Source organism: Panthera pardus, unplaced genomic scaffold (assembly GCF_024362965.1).
Source record: "Panthera pardus isolate Hobbes unplaced genomic scaffold, ASM2436296v1 HiC_scaffold_7, whole genome shotgun sequence".
NCBI lineage: Eukaryota > Metazoa > Chordata > Mammalia > Carnivora > Felidae > Panthera > Panthera pardus.
In genome coordinates, this window is record NW_026527002.1 from 36,627,219 (window position 1) to 36,653,274 (window position 26,056).

A 26,056-nucleotide genomic window follows, 5' to 3' on the forward strand; every position below is an offset into this window, starting at 1 on the left:
AGGCTCCAGGCTCTGAGCTGTCAGCACAGAGCCCGACGCAGGGCTCGAACCCACGAACCGTGAGATCATGACCCGAGCCAAAGTCGGACGCTTAACCAACAGGCGCATTCCAGGCGCCCCTATGTTACCTATTTTTTAAGCAATGTAACTAAAATATAAATTTTATAGTGTTCTATGCTTCATACTCTCCCCTTCTTGGACATTTGTAAACTACTAGCATTGCAAAAGCTCTGAAGTCTTATTCTTTTTACCATCACTGAACAGTCTGTAGAAATGTTTTTGTATAATTTTTATTTCTCAACAAATTGCTGCCTTTTCACTTGGAGTTTTGTAAGTTCTTTTTCCAATTTTATCACATATTTCATTTATCAAACATCTATAATATAATTTCCCCAAAACTCAAAATTAGATAATCTGTAAGTTCAATTTTTTTAACTAGAGTCTTTCTCTTGGAGTCTGTCATCTCCCCCTCCAACAAAAAATGATTGCTAATTCTGCCATATCCTGGGCTTACCTTCCTTTTCTCTTGATCCTCTTTTCCAGATCCCATGTCTTTCTCTTTGATTTAGTCCCATGTTTTGTTGGAGCACATCCTCCAGTAGCTTTATTAAAAAAAAAAAAAAAAAGTCGATGGAAGGAAAGGAAACATTTGTATCCTTGTATATGTGGAAACATTTTTTTATTCTGCCTTTATACTTGATAGTTCGGCTGACTATAGAATTGTAGGTTGGAAGTTATTGTCTTTCAGACTTTGAAGAAATTTCACTTCACTGTGTTTTAACATTAGTGTTACTGCTGAAAAATTTAATGTCATTCTAATCCCCATCACTTTATTCTTGTTTCTTCTTTTTGAAAACCTATAGAATCTTCTATTTATTCTCAGGGTTTTGACCTTGTTAATAACGTGCTTACATGTAGGCTTTTTTTTTTTTTCATTCACTGTGGGTACTTGGTGGCCCTTTCCATTTGGAGACCCCTGTCCTTTGATCCTGCCAAAATTTCTCGAATTATTATTTTGATCATGTCTTCCCTTCCTATTTTTTGTTCTCTTTTTCTGGAATTCTTAGTTTGTTAACTGACTGGAAAAAAATGAATGAATGAATGAATGAATGAATGAACGGGAAAAGGTTTCTGAGCACTTTTTGTAGAAAAAAGCACAAAGCATCAGACCATATCTTTAAAGCTAAGCATTTTATTTTAAATGACCGAAATGTTAAAACACGGTGTTTTCAGGGCATGTGGGTGCCTCAGTCTGTTAAGCATCGGACTCTTGTTGATTTCAGCTCAGGTCATGATTTCAAGGTGGTGAGATAGAGTGCCGGGTCCAGGGAGCCTGCTTAGGGTTCTGTCTCTCTCTCCCCCTCTCCCTCTGTCCCTTTCCAGCCTGACCTCTCTCAAGAATCAAAAACAAACAAACAAAAAACAACAACAAAAACACCGTGTTTCATTACAACTTCCCAGTATTGTAGTAACATTGCTACTCTCATCTCAGGCAACACAAAAATACAGGAAACACTGGTTCTCTACAGGCAGAAATCCCCTATTCAAGTCAGGTATTCCTTATTACTGTGGCCTTAGAATTCATTAAAAATGACTAGTATGGGACGCCTGGGTGGCTCAGTCGGTTGAATGTCCCACTTCGGCTCAGGTCATCATCTCAGGGTCCATGAGTTCGAGCCCCGCATAGGGCCCTGTGCTGACAGCTCAGAGCCTGGAGCCTGCTTCCGATTCTAGGTCTCCCTCTCTCTCTGCCCCTCCCCCACTCATGCTCTGTCTCTGTCAAAAATAAATTAAAAAAAATAAAAATAAAAAAAATGACTAATATGGGGCCACCTAGGGGCCTCAGTCCGTACAGCATGGGGACTCTTGATTTCTGCTCAGGTCATGATCCCAGGGTCATGCGATTAGGTCCTGAGTGGGCTTCGTGCTGAGGGAGGAGCCTGCTTAGGATTCTCTCTTTCTCTCTCCTCCCCCTCTCCCCCTCCCACCTTCCCCTACTTGCTCTCTCTCCAGAAAAATAAAAATAATAAAAAGAAAGAAGTAAAATGCCTAGTGTGGACTTGGTATTGTATATAATATTTGCACTCACACTCTACAAGAGCGTCATCCCAGTAGAAAAGGTGTTTCGTTCTAAGGTAAAAAAAGAAAAGATTTCTGGTTGCTTTGGGTTGACATTCAACGTTAATTGCGTTCCTCCCAGATGTGTGAGAAGGAAATTTTTGCAGTCTTACCTGGAATCAGAGGGATTGACTCTTCTCCGTTATTTTTCACCCTCTATGTAGTTATGGACAGCAAAAGAGAGAAAAGTAGGTCCCTGGCAGAAGAGCACGCAACAGGAGCTCAACCCGCGATTTGTTGACCGAGTTCAACCGTGACAAGCTCTCTCACCCACCTGTCCCTCCTGACGCACCTGGAAGCAACACTGGAAGCGAGGGTAGGCAGGTGCATTTACACCCCCACGGGGTTCTCCCCACTCACTGAGGGGCGCCGGGCGGTCTCCGCCACGCCTCCTCCCCACCCAAAGCGTTTCCTGTGCAGGCGCGGGGCGAGGAACCCAGGGCCCTCCGACCCACACCCTGCCGCCTGGGGGTGAGAAGAAAAGCTCGTAGAAACGAGATAGAAGGGGCCAGATGGCCGAGGCTAGATCCTCTCCTTGCATTCTTTTGGCTTCTGTAATCTCGTTTGCCTCCTGTGTCCACCACCTGGCCGGAGCACCGGTGATAAGGCTCCCTCCCCTTTTTCTCGGGTCTCTCAACCCCCTACCATCCCAGCCATAAAAGGAGGCCGATGCCAAGGTTCGGGGGCTCAGCCTTTGGAGGTGACTCCGCTGGGAGGGCACACCAGTGGCCAACACACAGTTTTTTGTTGTTGTTGTTGTTTTTCTGATTCCCCGAGTGCGCCTGGCTTGTTTGTCTCTTCCCGGCACCGAGTATTTGCTGCAACATATGGGGTCGGGCCACTCCCCCAAGACGCCATCTCAGAGGAGATTCCTCCCCGGTTTGAGAGCCCACAGACCCACCGGACGGCAGGCTACTAAAAGGAACTTTTTGCCCTCAGAGAAAACTTTTCCAAACCTGGGAGCTGGGGGAAAAGAAGACAAATAGCCTCTCCGGCTCCCTTCCCCACCCCAAACCCCCGCCCGCGCCCCTGCGGGTGTCGCCCAGAGCGGCTGGGATCCCGGGGCCCGGGGGGGGGGGGGGGGGGGGGGAGCGCCCTCACCCCGCCTCAGTGTCCGCCGCTGACGTCGCCCGAGAAGTTCGGGGAGGGAGGAGCTCGGACCGCCGGGGCTCGGGCGGCTGGCGCGCCTAGGAGGGCCAGGTGGGGCGAGGAAGCTCCTCCTCGACGCGTCGCCGCAGCCCAACTTGACCCCGGCCCCCGGGAAAGTCCGCTCGGGCTCCAAAGAGCAGCGGCTGGCGTGGGCCGCGTGGGCGATGGGCTGCCTCGTGACCTAGTCCCCGGCGGCTGGCAGGGCCCGGCCGCTCCAGCTCGGGCACGGGGGGCGGGTCCCGGCGCCCGAGCGCGGCCGAGGAGCCCCGGAAGCCTCCGAAGCGGCGGGCACACCCAGAGCCGGCCGGCGGCCCGAGCGCCCGCGCCGCGCGCGACCATGAGCCGGGAGGCCATCTGCAGCGCCCTGCCCACCATTCCCTACCACAAGCTCGCCGACCTGCGCTACCTGAGCCGCGGCGCGTCGGGCACCGTGTCGTCCGCCCGCCACGCAGACTGGCGCGTCCAGGTGGCCGTGAAGCACCTGCACATCCACACCCCGGTGCTCGACAGGTAGGGCGCCCGCGCGCAGCCCCGAACCCCGGGCTCTGGAGCCCACACGGCGGTGACACTTGGGGTCGGCCCCACCCCTTCGTCGCCTCTGGGCAGTCCTTCGAGGCTTGGGGCCCCGCGTGGTGGGGAGAACTGTGCTGTGTGGAGGAGCTGCAGCCGTCGCATTCCTCTGCTGCTCACCTCTTCCCTCCACCGCCCTCTCCTCCTTCCCTCTTACTCTGGGCTTCGTTCCTCCCCACACCAAAGTCTGTTCGGCGTGGGTTTGCTCTTGTTCTTGTTTTGTTTGCGGTTTACTACGTGTGGTCGTGAAAGTTTAGATACCAAACTCGACTTGGCTTAGTTTCTCTTCTGACTCCGGCAGGGAGGCCTGTCCCCAGGGGGTGTGGATTATTTGGCTAACAGCAAACCGAATCAGAAGACTATTACATGGCCAGAAATTTTGAATGCCTCTCACATCCTGGAACCATTTACATGCACTGTCTAGGTTTCAGAGGGGAAGGCTAGCATTAGTTTCTATTAACAGGAAAACATTTCAACCCTATACCATTGACCTGTGAGCGAAGGGACTGGTCAGTAGGGTCTAGTCGTTAGTCTTGTGTACTTTCCCTTCCAGTAGGGATATAACTGAGTCCCGCATTCAGTGAGTTAACATCCATGATTGCAACATTCGCCTCACCTCCCGTGTATCTAATGTCAGAATTCATCATGCTAGATGCCTGATTGGTCCGAGGTTGTTAGTATCCAGTGTCAGATAAATTCCTCAGTTTCAGCTCTGCCAAAGTTACTGTACTTTCATCTGCCTGTGGCTTTTCTTTGTTGTGTTGCTATCAGGCTTGGATGGGCCACTCTCACAGTAGATTCGAGACTGTTCCCGCCTTTTGTATATCCTAAACCAGGTCTAGTGATTAATAAGATGTGGTGTCTGTTTCACCGGGGCCTGAGTTCTGTGGGGCAAGTGCTGGGCACACGTGGGTACGTACATGTAGTCGACTTTGAAGAGTGGTTGTTGGTTACAAGGGGTGAATGGAGTTTAGAATCAGCCATGTAGATTACGGATATCTGGCCCTAGTGGACCCTTGTGGTATTTTAAAGCAAAGTGGTCTTCCCATCTTGGATGCAGCTGCTCAGGATTTTCGTTTATCCAAGTTTTGTGCTATTTGAGAGCAAAGGAATGAAGAGGGGGGTTCCCTTTCTATTCTTTTTAACAATTTTCATAACCTAAAATTCTTCAGTAGGAAATTCTGTTGTCAAAGAAACCATAAGGACCAGTTAAACCCTCTGGCATTACTGCATCACGTTCTTTCTCACACTTGTTGCCTATGATGTTAACATTAGCAGTATTTATGTAATCTGAGCATAGGGCTGGGCTATGCAGTTGACTCACAGGGTGTCCATTTCCTCACTTACAAAGTGGGAATAATAAATACATGTACATCTCGAGCTCTCGTGTGGAAAACGTTTGCATTGTTCTCTGAGACCACCTGGAAGAAAAAAGTTTATTTGCAGTTACGTGTTCTCATTTTAATGATCGGTGGTGAGTCATTCTCCCAAGCCTGACTTCTGCTCAATGAGTGGGCCTTCCCCAACAATCTCCTAACTCCGTATGTGTAGATGAGTCTGATTGGTTGTTCAAACATCCTGTGTGGATGACATAACTGTTTTGTGATTCAAATTTTGATCTGGGTAATATTGGTGATGTACCTATAAAAGCTGTATTTTTATTTTACATTTTTGTTTTTTTTTTTTTAATAAAAACCTACTTTTGACCTTTTTTCTGTTTTGCCACTCACTCAATCTTCCTGAAATCTGACTTCAAAAACTTGATTCTTTCTTTTCTCTGATCAAACACCAGAATGGAAAGAACACAGGCTTTGGAGTCCTACAATTGTGATTCAAATCTGATTTCAACTCTGCCACTTAATGTTGGCCTATTAGAAAATTATTTATCTGAGCCTCAGTGCCCTCATATGTAAGGTGGTGATATAAAACCAGGTTTAGAGGGTTGGTCTTTAGATGATAGTCCATAAACAGTGGCTGACACATAATAGGATGACAGTAGAAGGAAGAATGCCTGATACTCTTAATGGGAGAATGAACAAGTGTATTAAGTATCACTGAGACTTCCCCAGCATGCTCGTGCTCCTTCGCGTGCATGTTCTCTCTCTCTCTCTCTCTCTCTCTCTCTCTCTCTCTCGTTTTTTTTTTTTTTCCAATGTATCCAAAAATCTTTAAGTCCATCCTCTGTCTCCCTGTAAGAGTGCTGAACAATATGTTGTTTTTGTTGATCTACATCTCTTGAGGCAAACACAGAACTGTTTAACTTTAGGGAAGATAAGTTTAATTAGGATAAGCTTCATAAACTGATATAACTGGTTGCCTTACCGTTGGGGTCTTAAGAAGGGGGCTGAAGGAGTTGGGGGCTGAAGAACAGGGAGAAGTAAAAAAGTTTTTTACTTTATGATAACTTGTAACTCTTGAATTTTAAAATATGTAAGTATATTACCAAAGTTTTGCTTTATTTTGCTTTTTGTTTTTAAAGCAAGCCTTGTAGTCTGGTCTGGAATGTCTGTTGTTTTCTTATTTCAACAGCCATTCATCCAGGGCTTGGGTGGTTTAAGCACTAACTAATCATCATTGCTTACTTAATAAGCTTCTCCTGGAGATGTTTTTATTATTGCTGCTACAAACATACATCCATCCAGGGTAAAAACGGTGATATCTCCAATTCCTTTGCCTTTTTTTTCTTTCTTCTTCTTCTTCTTTTTTTTTTTTTTTTTTTTTAATATATCCACCTTAGTCACCACAACCTGGGCATTCTATTCAGCTAGTGTTTTTCTTCCCATTTTCACTGTGATCTCTATAGTTTCAGACTCTCACTGCTGCACATCTTCATTAGTATTATAATAATCTAATATTATAGAATAGTAGAATATTCTGCCCCTTTGTGCTGATCCTATATCTTTTTGCCAACTTAATCATCCTAAAAGTTTGTTCTGATGATGCCATTACCCTGCTCGAAAACCTGCAGTCATGATTTGGTGACTACCAAATAAAGTGTAAACACCCTCACCTGGCTTTAGGCTCTGAGATGAGGCTGTAGCCTACCCTATTCACCTTCATTCCTTTTACATGCTCTGTTACATATCCTGATTCATATGAAACAATTTGCCATTTTCCAAACACAATCTTCACTGCAACTCCCTTGAGTACGTTTGATACATATCTATTACATATCTACCAGGTGCCAGGCCCTGTTTCAGGTCCTGGGGACACACAGGTGAAAAAAAAAAAGTCCCTCCCCTCTTGGAGACCACATCCATCTTGACTGCCCATTTACCAGTAGTCGATAGTCTATCCATCCTTAAAGTACAGTTGAAATCCCTCTCTAAAGACTGACAACTCCTCTAGCCCTCAGTTTACTCTTTTTCCGAGTTTCCTATAGTTATTTATTTGCTTCTTATTTGTTTTTGGCAGCACTTACCACATTCTACTTTATATGTCAAGTATGTATTCTCTTTTATATGCTTTCCTTTTTTTAAGTTTGAGGAATAATTGACAAATGTAATTATATATATTTAAAGTATACAACATGATTTGATGAACATATACATAACATATACATATTACCAAGATCAAGATAATTAACATATCCAAAGAAGACCTACACATGGCCAATAGGTATATATGAAAAGGTATTCAACATCACTAATCATCAGGGAAATGCAAACCAAAACCACAATGAGTATTTGTTTCTCTTAAAAGATTTCTGGGCAGCTTGAGGACACAGACCATGTTTATCTTTATATTCTCCATAATGCTGAGCATAGTCCTTTATTCATAATAAATGTTCAATACTTATTTATTTGTTTTGTGAATGAATAGGCAAACCAACCTGAGATCCAGAGTTACCCAGGGATCTGTTACAAGCATTTACTTGTTCTAAGTGTTCTTTTCCTGAATTCCATTGTATAATTTCTAAGTATTTTTGACCTTTATGCAACTATTATCATCTAGTCATTTAAATCTACATCTAGTCATTTAAATTATATTGTTTGAATATCTGGAAAAAATTTACATGGTATGCAACCATAAAATTTAACATAGTACTGTAATACAACATAAACTTTAATTCAAACAGCAATCATGCTAATATAGACATTATAAACTTACTAAAATATTGTGTCCTTTCCCTTTCCTAGGAAAGTATAATAATAATAACCTGTGTATAGCACATTTTTTCTATCACTGGCTTAGAGAAGTTATCCTGATTTGTAAACAGACCTGTGAAATATATAGGACAGGTGTTATCCCTTCTTTAAATATAAAGAAAGGGACAGAGAAGTTGCATAATTTACATGAGGTCAATTAATGAAAAAAATCTAGGCTTAATTAATACTATAGATATGATTATTGTGTATTTTTCATTACCATGAAATAATTATGCATTTTCTTTCTTTAGTGAAAGAAATGATGTTTTAAGAGAAGCTGAAATTTTACACAAAGCTAGATTTAGTTACATCCTTCCAATTTTGGGAATTTGCAATGAGCCTGAATTTTTGGGAATAGTTACGGAATACATGCCAAATGGATCATTAAATGAACTCCTACATAGGGTAAGTATTGTGTATTTTCAGTAGCTATAATTCTGTTATTCAAGTGATCTAGTGTTTTGGCTTTACATATGATCAGATTATTTAGAGATATATAGATGAATCAAAGTAAGAATAATGGAAAACAATTACAGTAGTAAAGTTACACAATTTAAGTCTTCTTTTGTTTTGTTAAAAATACCATAGAGTCAGGTCATGCATTCTATGGACCTAGATTATTTTGCTTAGGTTACTGAGTTTGAGGTTTAAACTGAATTCCAGTATCCACATGTGTATATACAGAGAAAGGAGTAGGAGAGAGAAGAGATAAACCCTGCACACTATATAATACCCTGTTAGGTAAGCCAGATTTTATTTTATGTTAAAAACAATTTAAGATTCAGATTAAGTATTAGTAATACCAGCCCATTAAGTTCTGAATAGGCCAAATAAATCTGTCTCTGAGTACCAAATATATTAGTTTTTCCAATAATAGACAATGGCACGTGCCATTTACCTTTCTATCAAGGTACCAGTTACTCAGGCTTTGATTGCAAATCCCATCAGTGAGCCAACTAGACGGGCAAATCCTACCAGTAAGCAAATTTGGATCCTTAATCTCAAACTATGTGTATTCATCTATTATTGTTTGCTTGATCTTATATTATTAATATTATCTGCGTGAAGCCTGCTTAACATTGTCTCTCTCTCCCTCTGGCCCTCTCCCCCACTGGCACCCCCCCTCTCTCTCTAAGGGGAAAAAAATACACATATATATACATGTATATACATATGTATGTACATATATGTATGTATATGTGCGTATATGTGTGTATATATATATTCTGATATTTTCTTCCCACACCCCAGTACCCATTAGATACTCTGGTACCCAAATTTGGAACCCATTAGAAATTATAGAGCCTCCTTCAGTGGACTGCCAACTCCTAGAAGGAATCAGAACATATAGAGTGAGTGCTCTTCTATTTCCATCTCCATGATCAAAACCCTCCATATGATACCATTCTGCACAGAGGCCTCGTTACTCCTTTGAACTACATAATTTTCAGAAAAAAATGACCTTTTATAGATTAAAAGATTCAGTTACTCACCAAGATGGGGGTCTGTGTATACCAAAGGAAGTAATGTTTTATGTCTCTTTTGGTTTCCTGTGTTGTACCATTAGGGTGGGATTTACCTTGAAAGTATTCTTCCCGCAACCTCAAAAAAGATTGTTGAAAAAAATCAAAGTGCAATGTAAAACCGAGTATTTTGAGACTGTCAATGAGTGGATTAACATGTGATGTCTAATCAATGAGCTATAAGCTTACCCATTTGTAGAAAAAATTCTCAAGAACAGATTTGAGCTTTTAGTAAAAGCATACTTGTTCGTGTCATTTAAAATGTATTCAGTAGCTTGGTGCCTGATGATTCATTGTCAGATCTTCCCAAATTACCAAATTTTTCTGAGTTTATTCATTTTCCTTGGAAGCTACCCTAACTTTTATGTTCTAAAGTTCAGATTAATATCACTTGTAAGTACAAGGAAATATAAAAGATTCTATTTTAAATATGTCTGTATTATATATGCTTAGAAATGGAGATGATCTTTGTCTCTTTCACAAAAGCAAAATGTCCAAAGGCTAATTTTTCATTAGAATACAAAAATTATGTAAGAAGCATGAGATATTAATGTATAGTAAATATAATATGGTCCTAATTTTAGTTGATGTAATGATAATTATAGTAAAGTATGATTTCATAACAATAGGAAAGTTAATATATAAATTTTGTATTAGTAGTTTGTTAGGTACTAGAAGCAAATTTTTTTTGTGTGTGTTTGTGTGGGTACATGTAGGTTACTTGATGTAAACCATAGAATGAAGAGATAGGTGTGGGTATATGTGTTCAGGTATTACACAGAAAAAAATTGAAACTGTGTTAAATGAAGAAAGAAGAGCCTATACCAAGTAGTTATATTACTGACATAAACCAAAAGGAAATATCAGTATTATAAAGCCATTTTCTCTAAAAACTGAGGGAAATAAGATATAAGAATATTAAATAATAATTGATAGCATGATACAATGAAATAAAAATAAGTATATGTTTTGACCTGAGTTTATGCTGTATTTCCACACGGAATATTTAATTTTCTAAGTGGAAATGTAATGAATGTGGTCACTTATTTTGGTTTTATTTTCATATATATGAAGAAAATGGAATATCCTGTTGTTGCTTGGCCACTGAGATTTCGCATTCTGCATGAAATTGCACTGGGTGTAAATTACCTGCACAATATGAATCCTCCTCTACTTCATCATGACTTGAAGACTCAAAATATCTTATTGGATAATGAATTTCATGTTAAGGTAATTTGGAAAAAAGTTTATCTGCATCCTTGAGTTTAATAGTGTTGAAGACTTTTTAGGATTTTTTTCACCCTACCAGCCGATTTAATATCTCACTTTTCCATAGCCCGCAACTCTTTTCTTCAGTGCCCCTTCTTCCTGTTGCAGTGGCTTAGTTCTTTCTAGACTCCAGAGGTGATAGAATTGTGGTACGAAATACAAAGTCATTATGTCCTTAATTGAAATTGTCATGTAAACCTTTTTTTTTCTTTTGATTTTGAAGTTCTTACAGATTCATGTATGTAGTTCTATGTCACTTTATCACATGTGTGACCGCCATAACAATCAAGATGTTCTGTCACCACAAAGCTATCATTCCTGCTACCCCTTTATATTCATACTCACCCTCTTCTACTATCCCTAACCACGGACAACCACTAATCTGTCTTCCATCTCTATGATTTTGTCATTTTGAGAATGCTGTATAAATGCAATCATGCAGTATTTGGCTTTGTTTACTTAGCATAACACATTTGAGATCCATCCAAGTTGTTGCTTATATCAGTAATTGGTTCTTTTTTATTGATGAATGGTATTTCATAGTAGGGGTATACCAAAGTTGTTCAACCATTTACCTATTGAAAGATACTTGCATTGTTTCCAGTCATTGGAAATTACAATAAAACTCCTATGAACAATCCTGTGCAACTTTTTGAATGAACATAAGTTTTCATTCTTCTAGATAAATGCCCAAGAGTGCGACGGCTGGGGGGTTTGTTTAGTTTTTTAGGAAACTACCAAACTGTTTTCCAGAATGACCATACATCCTACCAGCAATGTATGATTGACTCAGGTTTTCCACATTCTCACCAGCATTTGGTATTGTCACAGTTTTTTATTTTAGCATTGTAATAGGTATACCGTGATAACTTATCATAGTTTTAATTTGCACTTTTCTGATGGTTAGTGATATTGAACACTTTCTCATTTGCTTATTTGCTCTCTCTATATCCTTTTCAGTGAACTGTCTCTTCATGTCTTAACCTGTTTTCTATTTGAATTTTTTGGCTTTTTACTATTGGGTTTTGAGAGTTCTTTAGATTTTTTAGAGAGAAGTCCTTCATCAGATATGTAGTGTGAAAATATTTTCTCCCAGTTGATGGTTTGTTCTTTTCATCTTTTGAAAAGGGTCTTTCTCAAAGGAAGTTTTAATTTTGATGAAGTCCAGTTTATCAATTTTTCCCCTTTATGACAATGCTTTTCTGTCATATCTAAGTAGCCTTCATCAAGCCATAGGTATTGAAGGTTTTTTTCTATGTTACCTTCTAAAAGTTTTAGAGTTCTATGCTTTATATTTAAATCTAGGATCTAGTTTGAATTTTTTGTATAAAGCATGAGATTTAGGTGCCTAAAGGCACCACATGTAGTGATTCCATAGTTTACATCTAACTGATGACACCAAATAAAAAGTAGTTGCTAAGTAGCTAATACTAAATGTAACTTGCTTTGTTTTTATGTTATTTTGCTATACCTCTTACAATAATATATATAATTGAAGATCATTGTAAATATCAAAAATGTTCAAAGAAAAAAGTAACAGGGAAGTTGGAACCATAGAAAATTAATACAAAAAGTGTGAGAAAAGTTAAAGGAAAAACTAAACCTCTGTTAAATGCACTTCCTCTCCCTAGAATAAAATGGGAGCGGAAAGGAAACAGAAGCTAGGTGCTGCCTCAGTACTACTAAAAAAAAAAAAAAGAAACTAATCTGTCACAACAGTTATAAAACCATGCGGGTAGAAGTGCTTTAATGGTCAGCTAGTCCCCTGAATCCTCACTGCGATAGTCCCTTGTCTCCCAAGGCAAATATCCTATAACAGGGAGTCTTAATATCCATCCTTAAATGACTGTGACATTTTCTTATATGATCTATCAAAACACCTTCCGTTTGTTTCCGTCCATTGGTCCTGGTTTTACTCTTTGTGATAACCTGAGTAAGTCCAATTCTACTTCTGCGTGACAGCCCTTTCAATGTTTGAAGATGACTTTAATCCCCCTGCCACTCACATACACTTGTGTTTTGTTCTCCTTTCTAAACACCCTTAGTTCTTTCAACCAATTTCCTTATTACATGGATTTTAATCACAGGTGCTGTCTAGATGCTTCTGTGGGTAAATCTCAATTTTTATCCTCACAAAGAAAAATACTCCTGATGTGACCTGATGAATGTACTTTTCGATGGAAGTGTCATTTCCCAGGTCCCTAAATAGCATTAACAACAAGTCCTGAGAGGTTCTTTTTTTTTTTTTTCAGGTATTGTTGCTTAAGCCATATCACATACTTTGCAGAATACTTTTGAACATCATCACATTTTGTCTTGTTAGATTTGATTGATTACTTCAGCCTCTTAAGATCTATTTCAGTTTTACTTTTCTAGTCCAGGCGTTTTAATTTTATTTCCCAGATTGGTGTCACCCTCAGATTTAATTAGCTAGTTTTTGTGTCTTTAATGATTATGTATTAACCAGTATACAGCCCAGATCAGAGCTGCACAACATGCTGCTAGGACTCACGCTCTAGGTCACTATCAATCTTTAATTAGTACTTTTGGAGAATAATCATTAATTTTGTTTGGAATACTTCTAAGAGAGCTGTAATACAGCCCATATTTCTCCATTTTGTACTTAATATTATCAGAGTCCTTAGTGGACTGCTTTCCCAGGTATCCTCCTGGCTTATTCCCTTACCTTCTTCACAGTGGCTTTCCCTGACAACTCACCCAATTTCTCTATGTCTTTGTACCTTGATTTATGCTCCTTCATATTATTTTCACCACCTGTCATAATATTTTTGTTAATGTATTTATTGACTGTCTCCCCCAATTAGAATAGAAACTCCAGTAAGACTGAAATTTAGTCTATTTTATTAACTGCCACCTGCTCAGTACATGCCATATTGAAGTATTAACTACGTATTTGTTGAATAAACAAACGAATGAATTCTAGATCTGCTCTGTATACCAGATAGGCCTGATAACTTAATAGTCAAACATGTTACTTTGAATAACAAAGTGTTTTGTAATATACAACTGTTTTAACATTTATGCTTTGACAGTTGTACTACTGTCAAAAAAGGAAATGAAATTGGTCATTGTTTTATTCAGTAAATGTTTATGGAGCAACAGTAGTATGGCAAGCATTGTGCCAAGCACTTGGGATATATCAGATTAGATTTGAAATTGACCACCAGTCAATATAATTTGTTTTTCATGACTTCTTGCTGGATCTTCCATTAATTACTCATAACATACCCCTTTTATTAAATTTTCTAAATTTTTTTAAACAAGGAGTAAGCACAGTCTCTACCAGTATGTAGATTTGCAAAATCAACATTTTCTTTCCTTTTTATTTTTTTAATTTTTTTTTAAATTTTATTTTTTATTTTTTAAAATTTATATCCAAATTAGTTAGCATATAGTGAAACAATGATTTCAGGAGTAGATTCCTTAATGCCCCTTACCCATTTAACCCATCCCGCATCCCACAACCCCTCCAACAACCCTCACTTTATTCTCCATATTTATGAGTCTCTTCTGTTTTGTCCCCCTCCCTGTTTTTATATTATTTTTGTTTCCCCTCCCGTGTGTTCATCTGTTTTGTCTCTTAAAGTCCTCCTATGAGTGAAGTCCTAAGATTTTTGTCTTTCTCTTACTAATTTCACTTAGCCTAATACCTTCCAGTTCCATCCACGGCGTTGCAAATGGCAAGATTTCATTCTTTTTGATTGCTGAGTATTTCTTTCCTTTTTAAAAGTCAGAATGACATTTAGTTTTCTCATATACTATCCATTCTGTCCCACAAAGAGCACTAATAGCACCATGGAGGTATTTGCAAGTACCGTAAAACCTTGGTTTGTGAGTAACTTGTCCTGCGAGTGTTCCACAAGATGAGCTAACATTTCTAATAAATTTTAACTTGATAAACGAGCAGTGTCTTGCAATGTGATTAATACATTACATTGAACGTTGCATGATCACAGCTTAGCCAATGGTTCTTGAAATTTGCTTTGATATACAAGTGCTTTGGGTTATAAGTATGTTTCCAGAATGAATTATGCTTGCGAACCAAAGTTTTGCTATTCTCAATAACCTGAAATATATATATAATAATCTGAGATTTGCCCTTCTTGACCTTTTCAACATCCTTGAACTTGAGTTTCTTCATCTCAGTCTGGAAACTAAATAGAGAAAACAGAAGCAAAGTACTAGGTAATGATTCCTACTTTCTTCTTTTCACTGATCAATAGGGTATCCTTTCTTGGTCTTTCTTTGATATGAATAGAATTTAAAATAGTTTGACTTTGTTTAGTTTGTAATTTTTATTAATTTTAGTACATAGAGAGCTGTGACCTTTCTAATACTATTCTTATAAATTAGTAGCATTCTTTTACATGTATCCTGTATGTCTCTATTTTTTACTTTATAAATGTCCCTTAAAAGTCACAGTTCGGGGGTGCCTCGGTGTGTCAGTTGGTTGAGCATCCGACCCTTGGTTTTGGCCAGGTCACAATCCCAGGGTGGTGGGATCAAGTCCCACATCAAGCTTTGTGCTGAGAGTGGAGCCTGCTTGATATTCTGTCTCTTTCCCTCACTCCCTCCCTCTCTCTCTCTGCCCCTCTCCACCCCTCTCCCCTGCTGGCTCACTCTCATGCTCGCTCGCTCGCTCTCTCTATCCCTCTCCCTCTCAAATAAAAAAAAAATTCAAAGTTCATCACTGACTCATAAAAAAGTAAGTTATTTAACCTACCTATCATCTTGGAAAGGCATTTAAATGAAGTATGTATCTTTAAAAATACTCAATAAAATTAAATGGATGTTTACACCTTGCTACCATTTTCTGAAGTAAGTTTTTTCACTGGAATGCTGGCCAGAAGCATAATAGCTGAAAGAAAAATATTTACTACTGATTTAGATCAACTGAGACTTTTCTACTTTAAAAAGAGTACATTAAATTTGGTTATCTGTCAGGTGTTCATTAGTGTACCATACATACAAATGAACCAGTGATAGGCTTCTTTGAAATGAAAATATTTATATGTACCATACTTGCTTTCTCTGCTCTTCTGTCAGTCTTATGTAGAAAACAGAATACTTCAGGATTAATCTTCAAAACATTTTGCTGATGATGATTTTATAGTTTTATAGATATGAATAGTATATGTAAATGAAAGTAGCTATTCTAGTAGGGTGGTAGGATTGTGGATGATTTTTATAGTAGTGTGTTTTAATTTCCTCTAATTTTTAAAATAATCTTCTTATTTAAAAAGAAAGCCTTTAGCTTTAAAATGCATGTTAAAATCTTGCATAGTATGGGAAAGTTCTTATTATTCTCTGTCTTCATGGCTGAATGATTGATTTAAGACCTTCAAGAAATCATTCCTTCCCTCACATTGTTCACTTTTTTCCTGTTGAAGATCCAGATTTATTGCATCATGCCTTTTGTAATGGTATTGTTTGTAATAGAGAAAGGGGAGAAGTATAGCTCCATGTGAAAACCAAACTAAATCAGCTCAGAGAGAGAATTCTGATTTAGGTTTTTAGGTCAGGTTTGAAAAGAGGAAGATGAAAATCTTAGGTGAAAAAGCACATGAGGAGGCAAGCTCAGGAATACATTTTCTCTAATGCTGTGTTCAAACCAACATTTAACCCAGGAGTTTGCAAATTATGGTTCAGGTATAAGGTGAGACAACATCTCAGATTTTTTTTTTTAGAATTTTTCACTTGTGGCACAAAAATAAACTCTACTTATAGTAATGCTTATTACTCTAGCAAATGTGCAACTGGAGTGCTGTTTTTGCTCTTAGAAGGTAGGTGGGAAGAGCAGATTGTATTGAATAAGAGCAACCTATATACAAAACACTAATATTAACACATACGGATCACTTATTGTGTGCCAGATATTGTTCTGAGGGCTTTGCTTAGAATAAGGCATTTAATTTTCTCAAACCAGTGATATGGTGGTGTTGTCCCCACTGCACATATGTGCAGATGGGTCATCTGAGGCAGAGAAATTTAAAAACTTGCTCGAGTTCACACATAGTTAATTAAGTGGTAGTATTGGAATCTAAATCTAAATAACCTAGGCTCCAGAACCCGTGTTCTTAGCCACATGGTATATTGCCTTTCACAGTCAATCCAGCGTAGCTCTTCATGTAATGGCACCATATTTTCTCTGGGTCTTTTCTACTTTTTTTTTTTCCTTAGACTTACCCTTTTACTTTAATAATGTACGGAAAAATTCATATAGTCTACCCCCTCCCTTTTTAGAGTGGAGCCATAATTTTTTTTTAATAATGAATTTAAACACTGAACAAATTGTTTCTTCTATTAAAACTAGTAAAAATGGAAGAGTTAAGTAATTGAAACACAAATGATGTGCTGGATAGAGCTCATTTCCCTCTGTTGATCCTAAATTATGCAGTGTGAAGGTCTAAGTAATTCAAATTAAATGTTTTTAGAGTCCTATACCCTTTTGTCCATAAAATACTATTTCTGTTATTTTGTCTTCCGTTTAAAAAAAAATTTTTTTAACGTTTATTCATCTTTGAGAGACAGAGACAGAGCATGAGCGGGGAAGGGGCAGAGAGAGGGAGACACAGAATCCAAAGCAGGATTCAGGCTCTGAGCTGTCAGCACAGAGCCCGACGTGTGGGGCTCGAACTCACAAACTGAGATCATGACCTGAGCTGAAGTCGGATGCTCGACCTACTGAGCCACCTAGGTGCCCCTTTTGTCTTCCATTTTAAAAAAAAAATAAGGAACCTTTTAAATAGAGAGTTATAAGGTGTTGTAGAATATCTGCATAAAATTTACAAGTGAAGCAAAACTTTAAAGGATATATCAAAAGCACAGAATGTCACCCATAATTCTTCAAGCAGTCCTTGTCATGGACATAAATATGCTTTATATGCTAAATAGACTCTTGCCAACAGATGTGATTCTTTTAGCAGTAAGCATAAATCATATAATAATGACCTATACTATATCGAAATTTTACTTCACAATTGAAGCTTACTATTTTTAGGGCATTATAAATAAGAACATATAAATCTGAGTTGCAAACAATACCCAGTTGCAATCATATTAGATACCAGTAGTTTAGCAGTTCTTTGGGGTGTGGGTGAATTTTGAAAGCACATGCTATAAAACTACTTGTCTTAAAAAGTAGTGTTTGGTGTATATGCTCATTCAGAATTTAAGGCACAAAATATTCCTGCTTAATTTTTCAAAACTCATTCTCCATTTTAAAATCTGTGATATTATGCTGAACTTCAAGTCAGTATCTATTGCTTCTAGAGTTATTGGGCTCAGCACTCTAGAATTAATAAAGAAACTGATAGAATATATAGAAATAAAATATTAATATAGAACATTTCCTCTAGTCTCATATCTAAATACAATGAATATAGACAAAGAGAGTCAATTCTTGTTTTTTTAAAGGAAAAAATTTTAAATTCAGTTATTTACTCTTTTCCCTTACAGATTGCAGATTTTGGTTTATCAAAATGGCGTATGATGTCCCTCTCACAATCACGAAGTAGTAAATCTTCACCAGAAGGAGGGACAATTATCTATATGCCACCTGAGAACTATGAACCTGGACAAAAATCAAGGGCCAGTGTCAAGCATGATATATATAGGTATAATTTGTTACTTTTGCTCAGAGTTAACTTTGTATAAAAATAAGATTAACCAGAATTTCAAAGCTACATTTTAAAATGTGATTTTTACTCTTCTCTCATAAGTGTGGCAAAAATAGAGACCACAGTGATTAATATTTTTCAAATAAAAGATTCCTTCCTTGAAGCTACTTTTACATCCTTGAAAAAAATTTAAGGCACATTTTTTGTCCTGTCAATTTATAATATAGTACTCAAGGTTTTTTTTTTTTTGTTTTGTTTTGTTTTTTTTTTTAATCATATCTGACATTGATGGAGGAGGGAAGGAAACAGTGTGGCCAACACTTAACACTACAAAAGGAGATAGTATTTAGACCAAAAAAAGTCAATAGAGTAGGGCTACATAAAACCATCTTTTTTATTGCTGTTTATTTTGTGTGAATAATAGAATCATGTAATTAGAGGTCTTTAAAGAATCATCCACAACAAATTATCCTTTAACTTCAAATTTTTATTATAGTAATTTGCTAATTTTTCAAATTGGATTAATTCCCTTTCAAAACAAACCTGTATATAAATATTCCTGGTCTTGGTTGTATATGGTAGTTCTTTATACAGTATTTCACTACCTTGTCCCTTTCAAAAATGATCTCTCCGTAGTCAGCTTTTAAAATCAGTGCTATTTTAGTTTATTATGCATAGTTAGTTTATAATGTACTGTATGTATATTTTTATCTTAAACAGCTATGCAGTTATCACATGGGAAGTCTTATCCAGAAAACAGCCTTTTGAAGGTAAGTGTACTTTTTTTATTTTTTATTTTTTTAAATTTTTTTTTAACGTTTATTTATTTTTGAGACAGAGAGAGACCGAGCATGAACGGAGGAGGGTCAGAGAGAGGGAGACACAGAATCTGAAACAGGCTCCAGGCTCTGAGCTGTCAGCACAGAGCCCAACGTGGGGCTCGAACTCACGGACCGCGAGATCATGACCTGAGCCGAAGTCAGCCGCTTAACTGACTGAGCCACCCAGGCGCCCCTGTACTTTTTTTAAATCTTTAAAAAAAATTTTTTTTTTTAATGTTTGTTTTTGAGAGAGAGAGAGACAGGGAGACAGGGTGTGAGTGGGGAAGGGGCAGAGAGAAGGAGACACAGAACTCGAAGCAGGCTCCAGGCTTTGAGCTGTCAGCCCAGAGCCTAACATGGGGCTTGAACTCACAAACTGCAAGATCATGACCTGAGCCAAAGTCAGATGCTTAACCGACTGAGCTACCCAGGTTCCCCTCACTTCCTTGTTCTAGATGACATGTTGCTAGGCCACATTCAGAACTATCTAAATAAAGCCCATCTTATTTTGAATCTGCCTACCATTCATTTTGTGGAAACATACTATAAAAGCATAATAGTTTATCAATTCTGAATCCACTGTATATTGGAAACTATACTGGATTAAGGGTCAGAAAAAGGTAGATTATAATTCTTGTTCTGATAGTAATTAGCTGTGTGATCACGCCACTAAATCTCGAGTCCTCTTTTTTTTTCATTTGCAAAATGAAATTTTTGAATATTTATTTTTGATTCAGTCCAGTTCTAAAATTCTTTATTTGAAAATTTAATTCATGCTTCTTCTGTAATAACCAGCAATCATTAAAGAATAATTTCAAAGTTTTCTGATAATATTGTCCATTTCTTTATTCTGATTCTTCCATTCTGTTCGTAAGGGTCGGTTTGATGTGTAACAACCTCAGAATCTCAGTAGCTTACTAAATAAACGTATATTTCTCATTCACATATGATGTGAGTGGCCATCCTTAGCTATACTAGGTTCTCCTCAGTTCTACTTGTGGTCTGCTGTATTCACATTCCATTGGCCAAATCAGATACATGACCAAGCTTAAAATTAATGAGCTGAGGTGAAGCTATAAACTCCACCACAGGAGGCAGACAAATCTCAATGACTGGAATATATATTTGTACATATATACTTCTTTAACAGAAAGGGGGGGGGGGGGGTAATGCATTATTCCCAACAGTTTAAGTTTCCCTCATATTTAAGTAATCTATTAGATCATAATATATTTCTAATAAATGAAATATATTTGTTTTGACAGAAGTCACCAATCCTTTGCAGATCATGTATAGTGTGTCACAAGGACATCGACCTGACACTAATGAAGAAAATTTACCATTGGATATACCTCATCGAGCACTCATGATCTCTCTAATAGAAAGTGGATGGGCACAAAATCCAGATGAAAGACCATCTTTCCTAAGTGAGTGTACAGTTTTAATTTGGACATTTGGAATTAGAAAAATAGTGACTATACTATGAATAAAATATTCCTTGAAAAATTACACAAGTTAGATGGCAAACTTACAGGTTTTGTTTTTTTTTTTAATTCACGTGCTGTTTTTATTTTATGAGATGAGATTAGAGAGATAAGGAGAAGCTGTTGGGCTACCACCAAAAGGTTATAAATCTATTCCAAGTACAATAGAATAGCATTAATATGTGTATTGTATGGAAATGACATGATCTAATTTAAGTTTTGAAGAGAGCACTCTTGTTGCTGTGTGGAAAATTGACTGAAGAAGGGCAGGAGTGGATGCAAAGAGACCAGCTAAGAGACTGTCAAGAGTTTACTAATTAAGATGGTAATCCTAGATAGAAAAATTAGATAGAATTAAGATTTATTTCAGAGGTAGAATGGATCATCATCTAAATGTAAACATAGAAAATTTTTATGACCTTATGGTGAGCAAAGAACTCTCTGTATGACATCAAAAACAAGATACATGAAAAAAAGGATAATTGGACTTGGAAAAAATTGAAAATTTTTGCACTTCAAGAGATGTGATTAAGATAAAGTGAAAAATAAGCCACAGACTAGGACTATAAAAGCAATGAAATATATTTTTTACTCGCAATTTGTGTTCACTGCTTATCATTACTATATTTAAAAAATCAAAAGTTGCTTGTAATGGATTCACATTTATTTCCCAGAGCTATCTGGGAGGGTCTATATCTCCCTTGTCCCCAGTGCCACTTCCAAATACTCATTTCTTTTCCATTCTCTAGAACTTATACCTCCTATGAAGATCATACCATTAGGCAATACTTACTTTTCTGTAGACTTCCTGGCTTTTCTTTATTGTTCTTTGAAGACTTTGACTTTTGGCTTAATGATTTCTCTACCCTGCATTGATCAGTACTTAAAGGAGCCCTCTGCAGATCACAGAGCTGTCTCTCTGTGTTACCTCTCCCCTCTCTGGTACTGTCCTCTGAACTCTATCTGCCTTGGTCTACCCAGACTCTCAGCCCCCTCTCCTCAATTAACTTTCCACTCAGTTGAGAAGTGAGGTCCCACCTTACTTCCCCTATAAGCTGCAGCTGGGAACTCTCTCTAGGCAGCAAGCCTGGGCAGTCCTAGGGCTCACCTTATTTGTTTCCCACCTCAGAGATCTCTGTCCTTTGTTGCCCAGTATCTAGTGTATTGAAAACCACTGTTTCGTGTATTTTGTTTGGGTTTTTTTGGTCATTTTAGGCAGGATGGTAAATCCTACCCTATTGCTCCAGAAGTGGAAGTTATTGGTTTCTATTTAAATTAGTGGCCAAAACTACACACTAAACACTACTTAGCAATTCTATTATGCTTCTCAAATACATCTCTAGTATTCCATTCTCAGAGATCAACTGTTCTTAAGGTGTGGTACAAGGACCCCTGGGGTGGTTGGTTCCTGAGACTTTCACAAGGATTCACAAAATCAAAACTGTTTTCAGAATAAGAAATACTAAGATATTAATTTCCCTTTTTATTCTCATTCTCTCATGAGTACACGGTGGATTTTTTCAGAGGCTAAATCAGGTATGATGGTTTCACTGCTCCGGCAATTAATGGAATGTGTTCTCATACACTCCGATGTTTTAAAATTTTCTCAGTTATAATTTCTAATATAGTAAGTATCAATAGATATGACCCACATATACAAAAACTGGGATACTCAATAATTTTAAAGAGTCCTGAGACCTAAAAGTTTGAGATTTGCTGTCTTAATCAGTGATTATATTGTATTACTGTCGGAGACACACAAGTCCCATTTTTTTATGTTTCCAAAGTGAAGATGAAATTCCATTTCAATCCCCAAAAAAGCAAAGTATAGGGAGAATATTTTCTAGCTTCTATGTGTCCCTCAGCAGTCTTCCTCAGACTTTATCTTATTTGTTAATTTTGGAGAAAAACTGAGCATGCTTACCTGGTCCCTTCTCAGTTTTTTTCCTTCTTTTAGAAGTCAGCCTATCTAAAGGATATATACATTTTCTGCTCCCCCATGTGGAAGTAGATGTAGACTCTGGCTGAGTAAAGCTGTGAATTCTTTCCAAGCCCTTTAGCTACAGATCTAAAGTTAATTTCTCTATTAATCTTTATTGGTCATAAAGGTGATACTTTAATCATCATTTATCATTTTTTTGTGTGGCTTTTCTTGGTAGATTCTGAGCTTAGGAAAAGAAGACAGGGTTAATACCTTAGCCTCCCTTCTTTTAAAAAAATTTTTTTTTTTTTATTTTAGAGAGAGAGAGAGTGCAAGTGGAGAGAGGGACGAGGGAGAGAGAATCTTAAACAGGCTCCACAGTCAGCATGGAGCCCTATGCAGGGTTCCATCCCACGACCCTGGGATCACGACCTGAGCTGAATCAAGAGTGGGACGCTCAACCAACTGAGCTAAGCAGGTGCCCCATAGCATCCCTTCTTAAACCTCCTTCGTTCCATGCTCCATCTTCCCTCTAACAGATCACCTGTTCTCACACTGCACTAAGAAATAGAAACCGTAAGAGAGTACTACCTCACAGTTCCACTACCATATCCACAAACTTGGTTGTCCTTGTATCCATCTTTCCTGCCTTATCTCTTTTCCAGTGGAAAAAAGTGTCCATATATATACTTAACACAAATGTAAACGTATCACTTGTGCTCTGGATGCAATTCCCAAGCCCTCTTCAGCTTCTCGTCCTCATATTCTGTCTCTGTTCTTGAGTGTCCATCTCAGCCTATCTAGTGGGTCATTCAGCTGTCATACAGATATATTCCATTATTGTCTCCTATCTTTATACAGGAAAAAAAATCTTAACCCCATATCATCTTTCAGTGTCACCTCATTTTTCTGCCCCCATTGAAATCTAAACACCTTGTAGGAATTACCCGTACTTGTTTTCCCTGCTTCTTTCCGTCTAATTCAGTTTTTGACAAACTTACATCAGTCTTCTGTTTTCATATCTCCACGAAAGCTACACTGTTGGAGTTACCAAGGATAGTAATGTTAGAAAATCCTGCTTATCTTACTTGGCTTCTCACCAGATTAGACATTCCCTCCTTGAAACTTTCTTTCTGGTTGCTTCAAGACAGAAGAAGCTACACTCTCAGCATCCTCTCTTTCTCAATCTTTTTCACTTCCTCTACTCAATTTCTAACTGTTGGAATGCTTCAGAGCTCTAACATGGATCCTTTACTACCTATTTACTATCTATACTCTCCCGTTACATCATCCGTTAGTGATGCTCAGTTTTATATCTGGAGCCCTGGCCTCTCCCTTTGGCAACAAGTTTATATGTTGTTGTTGTTGCTGTTGTTGTTGTTGTTGCAGTAGTAGTAGTGGTAGTGATTATGATTGTTTCTATTTCTTGGCTATTATGAATAATGCTGCTGTGGCTGCTCATATGCAAGTCTTTGTGTGAACATGTTTTCATTTCTCTTATATTGGTACCTATGAGTTGAGTTGCTGAGTTGCATGGTAAATTTATCTTTCATTTTTCAGAAACTCCCAAATGTTTTCCAAAATGGTTGCATCATGTTATATTCCCATTTTTGAATTGGTTTATTTGCCTTATTATTGTCAGAGCTCTTTATATATTCTGAGTATAAGTCTTAGCCAGATCCATGATATGCAAAAAATATTCTCCCAGTCTGGGGCTTGTCTTTTCATTTTTCTTAATAGCAGCTTTTTGAAGTGCAAAAGTTTTCAGTTTTTTTTGAAGTGCATTTAAAATTCTTTATGGACCCTGTTTTTAATGTCATATCTAAAAATTATTTCCCTAACCAAAGGTCATGAAGATTTTCTCCTGTATTTACATTTAAGTGCACGATACGGTTCAAGTTAATTCTATGTATGGCATGAGGTAAGAGTCTAAATTATTTATCTTTTTTCATGTGAATATCCTGCTGTCCTAGCACCACTTGTTGAAAAGATGATCCTTTTCCCATTGAATTGCCTCAGCAACTTGGTCAAAAAGCAATTGACCGTAACTATAAAGGTTTATTTTTAGACTCTCAAGTGTATTCCATGATCTATATTTCTATCTATATGCATATGTAAAGGCTCTTAACAGAGTTGAGTGTCATCAGTTTGGGGAAAAATTGACCTAGGGCCTTATCAGGTAAATATTAGCATTTATATTTTTCAATTTAATGATTAGATCTGAACTCAAATAATTTTTTTTTTCTCATGTAGAATGTTTAATAGAACTTGAACCAGTTCTGAGGACATTTGAAGAGATAACTTTTCTTGAAGCTGTTATTCAACTAAAGAAAACAAAGGTAAATTGCTAAATGAAATAATGGAAATTGAACTTTAAATAATCATATATAACTCATGGAGATTTTCAGCTTAGTTAAATTCCGTTTTTATGTATCTACTTTTCACAAATACAGGCTACAGTATTAGGGCGATAGAGTTTACCAGAGACTATGAATACTGTTTTCTCTGTCACCAAAGAGCTTTTCCATTTCATTCAAATGGCCAATTCTAGATTTCAGAGACATTTCTAGAACTCCCATATATCAAATGTAAATTTAAGACGTGTAATGAATACCAGTTATGTACAATGAATGCCCTAAGTCACTAGAGTTTTTTTAACCTATATTTCTTCCCTACTGTTGTAATATATACAGAGTAAAGAAGTCTGGGTTCTTTCACTTCTTTTTATTCAATGTTCTTGGGCTTTTTTTAGATTTATAAAAAGTTAAGCTATAGAATTGTATTAATTGAGACTAAAATGTGTATTTTTTATTGCTTTGTTTTGGTTTGTTTTCCCACTCAAACACTCCATGTTACATAAATCAAAGTAACCGTTGCTAAGAATTACTTAGAACAATTGTCTTATTGACTCATTCTGGCTTTTGTAGATCAGAACAATTGAAGAGCCCTATTACTGAAACGTTTTCTTAATATTATAGATTTGAGGGATGTCTGGGTGGCTCCAAGAGTTGGTTGAGTATCCAACTCTTGATTTCATCTCAGGTCATGATCTCATGGCTCATGGGTTCGAGCCCCACATTGGGCTCTGTGCTAATGCGTGGAGCCTGCTTAAGATTCTCTCTCTCTCTCTCTCTCTCTCTCTCTCTCTCTCAAAAATAAATAAACATTTTTTAAAATTTATCAAAATGTATTAAAAAGTAACCATACAGTACTTTAGGGACAAAGTAAGCATAGATGAGCTCAGCAAGTGCTGAGTTTCATTAAATTGCATTTGAGATATAATAATAAAAATAATCAGCTATTAACCAAAGTCTTAAGTTGTAAACAAGCATAGTCTACAATTTATGTATCACTACATGACCTTGATTGCTTCTTGCAATTTGCTGTATCTTTGACATAACCTTGGTTTAAAA

General features: G+C 37.6%; 1 protein-coding gene and 1 long non-coding RNA gene across 3 annotated transcripts in view; one reads left to right on the forward strand and one right to left on the reverse strand.

Moving 5' to 3' along the window:
* Positions 1 to 1,172: 1,172 nt before the first annotated feature.
* LOC128775259 (uncharacterized) lies at positions 1,173 to 3,334 on the reverse strand. Its single transcript, XR_008419876.1, has 2 exons — positions 3,220 to 3,334; positions 1,173 to 2,583 (listed from the first exon to the last, which is right to left on the reverse strand). It is a non-coding gene; the product is annotated as an uncharacterized LOC128775259 (long non-coding RNA).
* Positions 3,288 to 26,056, forward strand: part of RIPK2 (receptor interacting serine/threonine kinase 2) — a 28,742-nt gene continuing 5,973 nt past the window's right edge. Inside the window, exons 1-7 of one of the 2 annotated variants that reach the window (XM_019453414.2) lie at positions 3,288 to 3,777; positions 8,237 to 8,390; positions 10,583 to 10,738; positions 18,257 to 18,414; positions 19,138 to 19,187; positions 20,504 to 20,665; positions 24,897 to 24,982. In XM_019453414.2, the coding sequence (XP_019308959.2) occupies positions 3,605 to 3,777; positions 8,237 to 8,390; positions 10,583 to 10,738; positions 18,257 to 18,414; positions 19,138 to 19,187; positions 20,504 to 20,665; positions 24,897 to 24,982 (939 nt within the window). In that variant the 5' untranslated portion in view covers positions 3,288 to 3,604. Of the gene's footprint in view, positions 3,778 to 8,236; positions 8,391 to 9,236; positions 9,338 to 10,582; positions 10,739 to 18,256; positions 18,415 to 19,137; positions 19,188 to 20,503; positions 20,666 to 24,896; positions 24,983 to 26,056 lie in introns of those variants that run through there. The other variant, XM_053896078.1, reaches the window with a different exon arrangement.